This window comes from Peromyscus maniculatus, chromosome 18 (assembly GCF_049852395.1).
Source record: "Peromyscus maniculatus bairdii isolate BWxNUB_F1_BW_parent chromosome 18, HU_Pman_BW_mat_3.1, whole genome shotgun sequence".
Classification (NCBI taxonomy): domain Eukaryota; kingdom Metazoa; phylum Chordata; class Mammalia; order Rodentia; family Cricetidae; genus Peromyscus; species Peromyscus maniculatus.
The window spans coordinates 34,234,914-34,249,277 of NC_134869.1; the positions used below are offsets into that span (position 1 = coordinate 34,234,914).

General features: G+C 39.4%; 1 protein-coding gene across 7 annotated transcripts in view; it reads right to left on the reverse strand.

The window, feature by feature from the left end:
• The window catches only part of Nav3 (neuron navigator 3), a 521,591-nt gene that overhangs the window by 176,574 nt on the left and 330,653 nt on the right, over window positions 1-14,364 (reverse strand). For all 7 annotated transcript variants that reach the window (XM_042263540.2, XM_076553883.1, XM_076553884.1 and 4 more), the window contains one exon: window positions 1,683-2,685. In XM_042263540.2, coding sequence (XP_042119474.2) covers window positions 1,683-2,685 — 1,003 coding nt within the window. The remainder of the gene's footprint in view (window positions 1-1,682; window positions 2,686-14,364) is intronic.

Below are 14,364 nucleotides of genomic sequence, written 5' to 3' on the forward strand. Positions count from 1 at the left end.
TTATGACCAAAGAGTTCTGTGTGTTATATAGGTAAATTCAATATCAATATAGAGATATCTGGAATGTTAAAGAAGATTAGGAGTGCTGAATCAAAAACATTATATTTCCTAATGGAATCCACTAAATTTTCATTTGCTGAATGTTTCATCACAAATAAGCAACATAAGTTGACTGTGACTTGCAGTAATAGGCTGGATGAATACCTAAGTATAGATATTCATTTTCATTGGCATTCATATTTGATATAAAAATGATTGATGTCTTTGCAAAATATATTTGAAATGCACAGATGTGCTGAGTGTGATATATTTAAAGCTCCATGTTTTTCTTATATTGTTGAAATGTGGATTTGGATTTGGGGCATCTTAATTTTTGAATAGCCAGTTGGGGACTTTGGAGCCAGGAACAACAGACTCTCCTGACCCAGGTACAAAGGCTTAAATGCACTGTCACTGAAATGCCATTTGACCAGGAATACTGACCAGAGATGTTGCAAGTCCCTCAAATGAAATCTAGTAATTAGAATTTTGCTTTAGTCAGTATATGAAACCTCAAAGAAAAGTATTTATGTTCTTTCAAAGGAAAAAAAATTAGCAATTGCAATTCTTGTCTTTATTTTTAGAAAGCCATAATTCAATACATTAATAAAATATTTCACTGCAGTCTTGACTCCATGATAATTATAGCAAGTCTTGCTTCCTATTCTTAAAATGTCTTACTTGCTTTAAATCTGACAACCTGCCAAAAGGATGGGACTAGCAGACATTATTCTTCCCTTGGTCAGGTCTTTACTAAGCAGACAGAGAATTAAATTAGACTCATCCTAGTGACTGACAGAGCTCTAATTGACGAGGCAAGTCCCCTCACAGGAAAAATGGGCTACTTTGGTGAGTGTGTAGTAGTCTGCATATTTATAGGTAAAATATATAATTATGTATTTAATGTATACAGTGTAGAATGAATGCACAAAATACAAAGCAGCAAATATTAATATACTAATTATATAAATAGCTATTTTTATCTACAAACTTATAGGAATTAAATAAAACATTTACTTCGTAAATGGTATACTTATAAAAACCCTTCCTGGTTTGCACTGTACTAGACTAAATAAATTACTTTTGTTATTATTTTAATCTCTACTAACAGTTGAAGGAAACAAGACTAGGACATTTTGAACAACTTGTCTAAAGTCATGAAGCTGGTAAATGGTTCAGCTGGGAATTCGGCACACATGCGGAGGCTCTCGAGGCCAGCCTCTTTAATGGGTATGATACACTTTAGCCCAAATATGACAACAAAAAATTGACTGTCAGCACCTTGAGTCCAACAGTTATTTTAAGGGACATCTTGTGCTAATGACAGTAGCTGAGTACCAGAGCTAACAGGGCAGTAGGATGAAAGAACCAGACATGAGAAAGTCGCGGCACCTCAATTCCATCTTGCCCTCGACAAGATGTAAGTTAATTTTTGAAGGCCTTGGTTTCTGAGCAAATAGGATCCAAGGCACGAGGAGAAGGTTTCCCCGCCCCCCCCCGCCCCCTGCCCCAGACTACGCTTTTGTACAGAATTCTTGTCCTGTAAAACTTCCACGAGAAACATTCTCAAATGGGCATTTAACTTCATGTGACCCACCTAACTGTGAAGAGGTGCCAACACAGGGCGACTGAGGCCACCTCACCTGTAAATGAAGGGAGCCACCGTGGCAGTGTTGGGATGACTGTGCTGCTGTTGCTGGGGGAGCTGGACGGCTCCGTTGCCAGTGCTCTGTCCACAGGAACTAGAAGGTGACGCATGGCCAGCTTCCCTCCCCTCTTGAGGAGCGGAGAGGCCATGGGTGCTGGCTTTCTCCGTGGTGATGGGCTTGGGGAAGGCCTGGGAAGGGCTCCCCTTGGTAGTCCTGAATTTTTCAGACTCTTTGCTTGCTGCACTGCCCGGTGAAATAGTTTGCTTTGCCGTGGGTACCTTTGAGCCTGGCTTTGGAATCCCACTGGATGATGGAATTAAGCTCTCTTTCTTGGCGGCGGCGGTCTTGCTGCCCTTTGGGATCAAGCTTGCGATTTTAGAGGTCTTTTTCGGAGCCGTCTCCGTCACCTGGTCCTTCTCTTCCTTTCCCGTCTTTTCAGTGCAGGCTTTATTTTTGTCCCTGTTTTTTTCCTCCTTTTCTTTTGGCTGCAGCAAAGACTTTTTATTGCTGAGATTTTTGCTTCCTGCTTTTGGAGGGGCTAATTTAGGTGACACTTTGGGACTGCTGTTGGTTGAACCACCGCTGTTCAGACCACTGTTAAACCCTTCCATGTCTCCAGATTCAGAAAAGGCATCATCATCCTTCCCACCATCACTAGGTCCTGAACTGGTAGACTGAGGGGGCCGCAACGCAGTCCGGGCATTGACCAGCTTGAACTTTTCAAGCATCGATTTTTGTCCCGAGGGAGCGCTTTTGACCCCTTCTGTGACAGGAGGCTTCAGTCGGTCTGAAGATGGAGTGGGGGATGTGGCTGGGCTCGACTGCTTCACCGTCAGCATGGTGGAGGTGGCACTGTGCTTGACATTCATGGACTTGCTGCGCCAGGGCTTGCTGGCACTTGGGGAAGGGATGGCAGAGGCTGGGGGTTGCCCAGCAGTGCTGGGAGGCTGTGTGTTTCCATTTATACCTGAAGATGGTTGAGGTCCTTTGGAGGAATCTGTACATAATAAAAAAAAATGGGAAAGATTGATTTGTCTTGGTCACTTATTAAACATCACTACACATTTATGTTTTTTTTTTCCCCCTTCCTGAAAAAATGTAGTTATTCGTGTGTTTGTGTGTGGGCATGTGCAAGTGCATGTGAATGCAGGTGTTGGCAGTGGCCAGAAGAGGGCATCAGTCCCTGGATCTAGAGTTGCAGGTGGTTGTGAACCAGCCAAGGTCCTGGGAGTCAGACTTAACATCTTCTCAAGAGTGTTATGTACGCTTGGCCAGTGAGCCATCTCTCCAGCCCCATTTATTTCTTAAATAGGTACATATTTATTCTGAACTGAAAAGCAACATATTATGCAGCGTTAATTACTTCTGTGATATGATTTTCTTTGTATTTTGTATACTCTTTGAAAAGTATCAATTTCAGGAACAAAATTAAACACATACTCAAGTTACTCTTACCAAATGAATATATCAGTCCTCAGTATTTATATATTTGAAGATAAATAAAACAATATCCCTCCCTTAAGAAACTCTTTGTTATCCAATCACCACCACAGTTCATTCTAATAAATGAATATTCTTCATTGCTTATGAAATAGAGAATTTTTAAAGTTATAAGGATATTAGCTACTTCTTATATGGCTAAATATAAATAATGATGTAGCCTTTTAATTTATCTGTATTTGTAAACAAAACTAATCACTAAAGTTATATTTTGTGGTGTGTGTGTGTGTGTGTGCGTGTGTGTGTGTGCGTGTGTGTGTGTGCGTGTGCGTGTGCGTGTGCGTGTGTGTGTCTGTCTGTCTGTCTGTCTGTCTGTCTGTCTGTCTGTGGTACTAAGACTGAACACAGGATCATGTGTATTTGAAATCCATATTGATTAGGGCAAACAATTTAAGGATACAACTCTATTATTTTAATATTTGTGTGTATGTGTGCATGTACACAGGTATCTTCTGGAGTTGCTCTCTCAACTTTTAATTTGTTCTGAGACAGGATCTTTCTTAGTGCTTCTGCTTCTCCATGGTGTGCTCTAGGCTAGCCAGGTTGTGAGCTTTCACGGGATTTTCCTATCTCTGTCCCACTTCCTCCTTTCTTCTAACTGTAGAAATGGTAGAGTTACAGATATGTGCTATTGCATTGAGCTTTCTACGTGGATTCCAAAATCTAAACTCAGGTCTTTGGAATTGCACTGTGAGTCCTTTTAGGTACTGAGATATATCCCCAGCTTCAAACTCTATTTCTACTTTTATTTATGATCATCCTGAGATGTGGTTATCTATTATCATCCTCACTTTACAGATTCCCCGGGGACCCTCTAGTGTCTGGATGTTCAGCATAAATTTACATGTTTACTGATTTTAAGAAATTACTGTCATGCTATTCTGCTTTTTCTGGAAATATTAATCAATTTGATTTAATTCCCGCTATCTACAGAACTAGTCTAATCATATCATCTGTTAGTATTTACTGAGTAGCTTCTGGATTCAAGGCACTCCTACACAGTATAATCCTGTTAGAACAAAGAAAAGAGATATAAGAGGAATGTCATTGTATGGTGACTCATGATAAACATCAGATGAACAGGGTGTGTGGAAGAAATGGTAGAGATTATGAGAATTGCCTGAGATCACACAGGGCTGCCCAATAAAGTCAGGACAGATGATTTAAGTGTGGGGGGGGCGCAGTTATAGGTGCTCCAGGCAAAAGAAGTATTCATGAAATTTCATTAAGGAAGTATACATTTTTCCATTTATAAAGATTTATATACATATGTTAGGACACAAATTTGGAAAAAATGCAGTCACACAAAATTCAAGTCTGTTTTGCTGGGAATACAGTTCACGGGGCCAGGATGGTATCATCTTGACTTCACCAAACTCTCTCATGTTGGCATCAAAACCTATTAGTATCATTGCCCATTCTACAAGGAAAATAATGTTAATATTGCTAACATAACCATTCTATATATAGGCCTACTGAAGATTCCTTAACTTCATTATTTCACAAAAACCCTATGAGGTGGGAAGGGCTTATGTTTCTAGTTCAGTAAACTCAGTGAGTCTAAGTAGCTCATTCAATGGTTTGCAACTAACGAGGGCTCCTGCACTGTATGACTCTATAATTGTCTTTTCTTTGAGTACCTGGTATTTGTAGCATGGTAGACCTTATAGTTTAATGTGACCATGTGCTCTCTGGGGAATCTTACTTCCTGTGAGCTATGATTCGGCAGTCCTTCCAATTCTTCGAATTCTAATAGTCTGCATATCTAACAAGCTTCCAGAAACTGTAATTGCTACAGGTCACAGACCATGTTTGGAGTAGACAGGGTTGAATCCCTATACTGACCTTGTTATTTTTTATGATACTATCCATGTTGCTAAATTAATTAATGATCCATAATTATGCAGTATTCATATTTTTGGTTCTTTGAAGTTTAAGAACCTTGTTCAGGTCTAAGCTCATCTGGGTATTGAGCAGTTTGTGGCAATGAGTCACCAAGAACAAATCAAGCACATTAAGATTTCTAAAATCCCTTTTCATTTTAGGCAAGAAATTAGTCTGCTTCTACTCTATATTTGCAACTTTGTTACAAGTCAAAAATGTCCTGGCTGTGAAGACCAGAGCATTGTGGTGAGGATGAGAATTGGTGGAAAAGAGTCAGAATGCTTTTGAAATGACTGGTAGACAAGAAAAGTAATGATGCTCCTTTCTTAGAAAACAGAAAACAAGCTGAGGGCCTTAACTAAATAGATCATAGAAGTTCAAGTACAGAAGAGGAATTTCAACACAGCTACACCAAGAATGAGACATGGGGGACTCTACGTTATAGAATTCACACACAACACAGTAACGGTCATAGCAACAGCTGTAAAATTGGCTTCAGTTGAGTACACACATCTAAGACACTTTCCCATGCCCACCTCTAAATCCGTCCCCAGTCTGTCTTTTTATAGCAGCAATAAGGAGCCTCGGGTTTCTTTAAAAAGGACAAACCAGGGATCACTCAGTGTCAGAAAGATGTCCAGATGAAAAATCTCCCCGGACACTTCATGATAGACTGCACATCAAAAGCAGCTGAAATGGCAGCATCTGTACCTTGGACAGAGTAAGTGAAGTGGGAACCTGAGGCTCTGCCAATCACATCTTCAATACTAAGAATCCTGTACCCAGTAATATGCCTCTGAAGGCTGATTAAGTCAGCTTCTCATTTTAAATAAGTCTTTTTATAGAAAAAAAGAACAGATACCTCATATGCAAATTTAAAGGCATTCAAACAGTGCAATTGTGCCTTGCTTTTTTGTGGCCTTTCTTTGTTTGCTCTGATAACCTGTTATCTCTGGTCTCCAAATGACAGCCTTCTCTTAATCTTTCTCTTCTTCCATCTAGATACTAAGCATCACCAATTCTACCACAACCACTAAATAGGTCAATGAATTATTCTAAGAATGTTGTGAGATTTTGAAACATGGTATCATATTAACACCCATAATAACCATTCATACACGTAAGTGTTTCTTTGCCAGAAATAAGAAAACGAATGCTTCATAAGAGAAAGCAACTTGTTCCTAATAACATACATAGCAAAACTCAGAAAAGCCCAAAACACTAGACCAGATTTATTTGACTCCAATACTTGGAGGATTTAAATTCTGATGGCATTTCTCACCACGGAGAAGCTAAATGGGTTATCTGTTTGAATTATGTTTGTCTTTTTCCTCACTGAGCAGAATTTAATCAGGAATAACGTAAGAGACTCTACCCAGTACACTACTCTATTATCTCTGACAGCCTGCTTACACACATTCCTTATACTTACTATGAAAATATACCCTAATTCAGGTTTACAAGACATATAAGCTTACACAGTCAATGTTTGGCTTCCTCACCTTGCAACTAACCGTGTAAACAATTCAGGAGAAATTCCATTCTACTCCTAAACTTAATGTGTTGAGGTAAATATGGCGGCCGCAACAGACATGGGAAAATTAGGAATAGGGCCACTGTTGAACTTTGGTGCTTCAGCGCTTAGATGCAATAGCGGATGGTGCTACCAGCTTCAGATGCAACACAGAAAACATCCTGAATGTGTACATCTATGTTTCAATGCTGTGTCTTAGCTAGAAGAAAATTAACTTTTTTGTATGAAGTTTCTTCATTTACTTTACATTCAAACCACAGTTTCCCCTCCCTTCTCTCCTTCTATTCCCCTACCCCCATCTACCCCCCACTCCTTTAATCCATTCCTCCTTCATTTCTGTTCAGAAAGGGGCAGGCCTCTCATGGGTGTCAACAAAGCATGTCATATCAAGTAAAGATAAGACTAAACTCCTCTCCTTGTATTAAGGCTGGGCAAGGCAACCCAGTATGAGGAATAGGTTTCTAAAAGCCAGCCGAAGTGTTAGGGACAGGCACTGCTTGTACTGCTAGGAGTCTCATAAGTAGCCCAAGCTACATAACTGTCACACAAATATAGAGGGCCTAGGTTGATCCCATGCAGCCTCCCTAGCTGTTAGTCCGGACTGTGTGTGCTCCTATGAGCCTAGGTTAGTTGTTTCCATAGGTTCCCTTGTGATGACCTTGACCCCCCCCCCCACACCTCCCTCCTCTCATACAATCCTTTCTCCTGCACTTAAACAGGATTCCGTAAGCTTGGTGGATCAGTGGAACCAAGCTGGAGACCCTGACATAAATCCACATACCTATGACAAAAAAAAAGAGGACCAAAAAAAAAAAAAAAAAAAAAAAAAAAAAGAGGCCAAAATTATATAATGGAAAAAAGAAAGCATCTCCAACAAGTGATGCTGGTATAACTGGATGTTGACATGGAGAAGAATGCAAATAGATCCTTATCTCTCACCCTGCACAAAACTCAAGTTCAAGTGGATCAAAGACCTCAACATAAATCTAGTAACACTGAATCTGATAGAAAAGAAAGTGGGAAATATTGCCTTGAACAAATTAGCACAGGAGACAACTTTCTGAATAGAACACCAGTAGCACAGAAACAGAGATCAACAATTAATAAATGAGACCTCCTGAAACTGAAAAGCATAAAACAGCAGTGTATGGAATGGGAAAAGATCTTCACCAATCCCACCTTTGACAGAGGGCTGATCTCCAAATTACAGAAATAACTCAAGGAACTAGAAATCAAAAACAAAAAATAAAAACAAACCAAATTATCCGATTAAAAATGGGGGTACAGATCCAAACAGAATTCTCAACAGAAGAATCTCAAATAGCTGAGATACACTTGAAGAAATGTTCAATATCCTTAGCCATCAGGGAAATGAAAATCAAAACTATGAGATTCCATCTTAAACCTGTCAGAATGGCTAAGATCAATAACACAAGTGACAGCTCATGTTAGAGAGGATGTGGAGCAAGGGGAACACTCCTCCATTGGTGGTAGGAAATCAATATGGCAGTTTCTCAGAAAATTGGGAATCAATCTACCTTAAGACCCAGCTACTCTTGGGCATATATCCAAAGGAAACTCAATCATACCACAAGGACACTTGCTCAACTATGTTCAGAGCAGCATTACTTGTAATAGCCAGAACCTGGAAACAACCTAGATAGCCCACAACCAAAGAATGGATTAAGAAAATGTGGTGCATTTACACAGTGGAGTATTATTCAACTGTTAAAAAGAATGACATCAGGAAATTTGCAAGCAAATGAATGGAACTAGAAAAAAAAATCACCCTAAGTAAGGTAACCTAGACCAAGAAAGACCAACATGGCATGTCCTCACTCATAAGTGGATATTAACTGTAAAGTAAAGGATAACCAAGTTATAAGCCACAGCCCTGGAGAAGCTATGTAACAAGGAGGTCCCCAAGACGGATTTCCCAAGCAAGGGGAAATAGAAGAGATTTCCTGGGTAGACTGGGGGCAGGTGGGGATGGGAACATGAGGGATCGGGTTAGAGGGTGGATAGAGGGGAGTACTGAAAGTGATGTCTTCATACAGGGGACATTTGGGGGTCAGACAGAAACCTGGTGCAAGGGAAACTCCCACAAATCTACAAGGATGACCCCAGCTAAGACCCTAGCAATAGTGGATATGGTAGCCTCAGCTGGCCATCTCCTGTGATCAGACTGGTGACTGCTTCAGTTGTCATCAGAGAGCCTTTCGTCCAGCAACTGATGGAAACAGATGCAGAAACACACAGAAAACAAACTTTTAACTAAGAAATACATAAGGCGATAATGACGAAGACAATATCAGCATTCTTTGAAAAGTGTTCCCTGCAGAGCAGGCAAAGTGTTGGATAATACTGATAGCCTCGGACACCCTAAGCACAATAATTCATGTGGAAGGAAAGAAACGATGGAGTTATGGGTTGTAATAAGATTGGTCATAATCAATGTATGAAATACCAATTTGTTTCACAGCAACATTTGTTTCAAAGCTCCTTTGAAAAATGTGAAAAGTCAAAAAGGACGACCCAGATGGAAATGTAGTCTGTTGCCTCTCTTGTGTCACAGCATGCCACCTTGCAAAGGCAATTGCTTGTGAAATGTTCCAGTCATCAATTTTATAATGACTCAACAGAAACCTAGGATGCTATTACAGAGTAACTGTCCTCTCCGCACATGCTTTCCTGTACCCTTTGCAAAATCAGAGAGTTGCTTTGTGGAGGGGTGACATTTGGAGATATTTCTATTCACCAATCAGTTTTTATTATCTTCAGTGATTAAAAAAACCCTTAGTATACACACATAAACATATTTAGTGACATATTTCACTAAGATTGCTTAAACGTACTCATAGTTGGGCTAAGAGTTGAAAACACCTCAGATTTCAGAAATCATGGTATTGATATCATATTTTAGATAAACCAAGAGTCATGGTAAACACAATGAAATTATCACTAATTAGATAATAAATAATATGCATTGAAATAAAAATTAAACATATGCATTGAGGCTGGCCTTGTAGAGGACCCAGGTTAGGTTCTCTGAACGCACATGGCTACTCAAAGCTATCTGTAATTCCAGTTCCAGGATTTCCAATGGCCTCTGGCTTCCACAGGAACTAGGCATGCATGTGATGTGTGTATATACACATAGACAAATACACACATACACACAAACACATACATATATATAATAAAAAAAATAAATCTTAAAACATACACATTATCTACAAGAGAAAAGAAAAGCAATTTAGTTCCTTATAGAAATTTAACAAGAATTAGGAAACAAAAGAGCCAGAAAAAAAAAATGTGTTTAAGAGTTAATATCGCCGGGCATGGTGGCGCATGCCTTTAATCCCAGCACTTGGGAGGCAGAGGCAGGCGGATCTCTGTGAGTTCGAGGCCAGCCTGGGCTACCAAGTGAGCTCCAGGAAAGGCGCAAAGCTACACAGAGAAACCCTGTCTCGAAAAAACAAAAAACAAAAAACAAACAAACAAAAAAAGAGTGAATATCATATGCTTTCTGTTAGTAAGCATCTGAAATTCAATAGCTAATACACAACTCACATTAACTGTAATAGCTTACGACATTGAGTCAAAATGATGCTAGATCTTTAGCATCAATCCTGCTAATCCCAAGTTGGGCATAAATAAAAGTAAAAAGGCTCCATATTAGAAGATGCTTGATGCTGTCCTCTTCAGTAAAGGTACATGTTCAGTATAAGAACCATTTGAGAGAGATAATGAGAGTGTAATAACATTGCCCTGGGTACTGAGGTATATTCCTTAGCAACATGGAAAAACAGCTCTCTAAGGGACTGTGTTAGGCAAACCAGGTTGAGTAGTTCAGTACTCTGAAATGTAGCTCACAGCTGGGTCACAAATGAAACAAGGGAAATTATATTTCCAGTAATTGAAATAGTTAGTATTCTCTTTTAAATGCATTCCACAGATTTTGTAAAACAAAACTGATTTTATTAATGGTTCTCAAAACACATAAAATGTATGCTCAAATGAGACACAGCATGGTTTTCACAGGATCAAGTTCCTAGTCATTAGGTGTGTGGTTTTCTTCAGAGGATGGATCTATCTAAAGGACTTTTTCAGAGTGCATGGGCTCTCGTAAATCCTGATATCACCCTGCAACCTCATTGTCAGCTTTTGAATGGCAGGTGATCAGGAAGAGAAAGTGAAGGTGATTATGAGAAGCTTAACAAAAGACACTTTCTTCATTTCACCATTTGTTCTGAGAGATTTTCTTCTACATTCTACTTCAATTGAACAGTGAGATGGCATTGCGTTCTACTCTAACATTTCTATCACAGCCGTCTCTGCAAGTGATAATTTATGACAATGTGCACTTATATTTTAATTCATCTGCTAAAATGAGCACACATGTCTTGGGAAATGCCTTAGCATTAAAATGGTATTAGGTAGTGAAATGAGAATTATGTTTCTTTACTGATTCCATTCGATGTCACATCATTTGGAATTCACTGTGTATCCTTCTACCCTCAATCAGACCAACTAACACTACTATGCTTTGAATAGTTTGTTTTTCTTCAATATGGAAGCAAAATTGTTCTCATCAATAAATCTTCATTACAATTTACAAATTCTAGAGATTTCTGAATTTTTAATTTGGCTAATTCTCCAAATAAAACATCTCTCTTTTTAATTTTGAGATATTGTAATTTTTTTTTTTTTTTTTGGTTTTTTGAGACAGGGTTTCTCTGTGTAGCTTTGCACCTTTCCTGGAACTCCCTTTGGAGACCAGGTTGGCCTCGAACTCACAGAGATCTGCCTGCCTCTGCCTCCCGAGTGCTGGGATTAAAGGCGTGCGCCACCACCGCCCGGGGAGATATTGTAATTTTGAAGAATTGGGAGTCAACCACAAGTTCCAGCCATGCCAGGATCTATTCCTGAACTCTTTGCTCTCAAAATATATCTTCTTAAACATTCATAGAATAGTATAATGAAATCAACCCCCCAAGCTACCTCTGAGCAATAATTCTCAACATTTTGCTCATTCTGTTTAATAATTCCTTTAAACTAGTAAACTCAATTTGAGTACTAAATGAAATATTTTAAAGTATTCAAATTAAATGTTCTAATTTCTAATAACTAAGAATAACCACCATATTTATAACTATAATAATCAAATAATATACCCAGAATTCTCTCATTATAAAATTATAACCTTTGAAAATTCTTTTATAATTGTCATCTTTCTTGGTCATACCTAAGATCAGAAACTATTTTATGACAAAGACCAATTTATTAGCTGATGAAATATTCTTTTTAAATTTAAATTTTTTTTAATGTCCTGTTTGGCTGTTGTCTCTTGAAGGCCTGCTCTTCTCTGAAGAAGAAATGGAGGATGTGGTAGTTTTAATGTAACTGACCCCCATAAGTTCATAGGGAGTGGCACTATTAGGAAGTGTGGCCTTGTTGGGATAGGTATAGCCTAGGTGGAGGAAGTGTGTCACCGTGGAGGCAGACTTTGAGATCTCATATGTGTTCAAGCCATGCCCAGTGACTCAGATCGCTTCCTTTTGCCTGCTCAAGATGTAGGACTCTCAGCTTCCTGTTCAGCACCACGTCTGCCTGTGTTCTACCATGTCTCCACCACGATGATAATGGACTGAACCTCTGAACTGAAAGCCACCCAATTAATTCAATGTTTTCCTTTATAAGAGTTGCTGTGGTCATAGTGTCTCTTCCTTCACAGCAATAGAAACCCTAATTAAGACAGAAGTTGGTACCAGGGACTGGAATATTGCTGTGATAGGCTGGACTATGTTTTTGTTTGGAATGATATGGACTTTGGGAGTTTGGGTTAAGAAAGCAGTGGAATGCTTTAACTGCTGATTAATGGGCTAATTGGAGCATAGAAGACAAGAGTTCTAAGAGTTATTTGAACTGTGGAGACCTGGCTGGAGAGGCTTCAGAGAAGAATTTTAGTATGTTGCCTAGAGATCTTTCTTGTGATATTTTGGTGAAGAATGTGGCTGCCTGAGGCTTAAGTGAATAGTTTTGGATTAATTCCATTGACAGAGGAAACCTCAAAACAGCCTAGTTATAGACTGTCATGTGGTTATTAGTGGTAACTCTAAAGAAGATTTATAATGAAAAGTAGCAAGCTGACCAAGTTAAAATACAAAATATAAATTCTGAGGAGGAAAAGGAACACCAAGAAGTAGAATGGAGCTAAACTCTGTATTCAAGGAGATAAACAGATTAAGAAATGGAATAAAGGAGGTGGTGACCTCAGGGCAACCCACTTGTGAAAAAGAATGAAAAGAAAAGCTTAGAGCTGGGTGTGATGGTACATGCCTTTAACCTCAGCACTCCAGAGGCAGAGGCTGGCGGATCTCTGAGTTTGAGGCCAGCATGGTCTACAGAGCGAGTTCCAGAATGGTCAAGTTTGGGCACTGAAGATAACAATCAAACACAGAAAGCTGGTAAGATGTAATTGAAAGATCTCTGTGCAAGGCCAGTCTGGTCTACAGATTCAGTTTCAGGAAAGCCAGCATAGGCAGTGAAGAAAACCATTGAAAAAAGAAAGCTGGTGAAGATGTAATTGAATGAGGGCCATGTTCCAGCCCTAACAAGCAGCAGAACTTGCCGGCTTCAGCCACATGGTTCAGGTTTTTAAGATAGAAGAAAGAGACTGTGGAATATTCCTCCATGATTATGGAAAGCCACGGAGGCCAGGTATGTGTCACGGGTGTCCCTATAAATGTCCAGAGAGGTTATTGTGTGAAGGAGTGAAAGAGATGCCTGGACTGCCTTGGAGGCCCCAAGATGTTACAGATGCCAGAGTTGTGGGATACCTGTAGGGGAGAACTGCTAACTGGCAGTGGAATCAGCTCAAAAGAAAATAGCGTAGTAGAGTATTATTTTAAGGTGTATTATTTTTATTTATGTTGCATTTGTTTAATTCTGTGAAGCTGTGTTACTGTGCCTGTCTAAAATACCTGATGGTCTAATAAAGAGCTGAATGGCCAATAGTGAGGCAGGAGAGAGAAATAGGTGGGAGTGGCAGGCAGAGCAGATAAATAGAAGGAGAAATCTGAGAAGGAAAAATCAGATTGAGGAGCCAGAGAAGGAGGAGGACTCCAGGGGCTAGCCACCCAGTTACACAGCAAGCCATGGAATAAGAATAAGATTTACAGAAGTAAAAGAAAAGGAAAAGCCCAGAGGCAAAAGACAGGATAATTTAAAGTTAGGAAAAGCTGGTAAGAAACTAAGCCAAGCTAAGGCTGGGCATTCAGAAGTAATAATAAGCCTCTGTGTGTGAATTTATTTGGAAGCTGGGTGGTGGTCCCCCCAAAAGAGTAAAATACCAACAACAACAAAACAGTGTGTTACAGTCAACAAAGCTGAAAGGAGTTGGAGAACATCCGATATAGATACACAGAGTTTGGAGTTTACCCAGCTGGTTTTTGATCTTGCTTGGTCCAGTATTTCCTCCCTATGCTCCCTTCCCTACATTTTGGAATGGTAATGTATATCCTGTGGCATTATACGTTGGAAGTATGTGATCTGTTTTTTGATTTTGATTTTATAGGGGATTACAGCTAAGAGATTATATGAATCTCAGACGAGACTTTGAACTTGGTACTTTAAAACACTGTTGAGACTGTGATAAACTATGGGGAATTTGAAGTTGGACTAAATGCATTTTGCATTATGATGTGGTTACAAGCTGGTGGGGTACAGAGAGTGGAATGTGGTCATTTGAATATA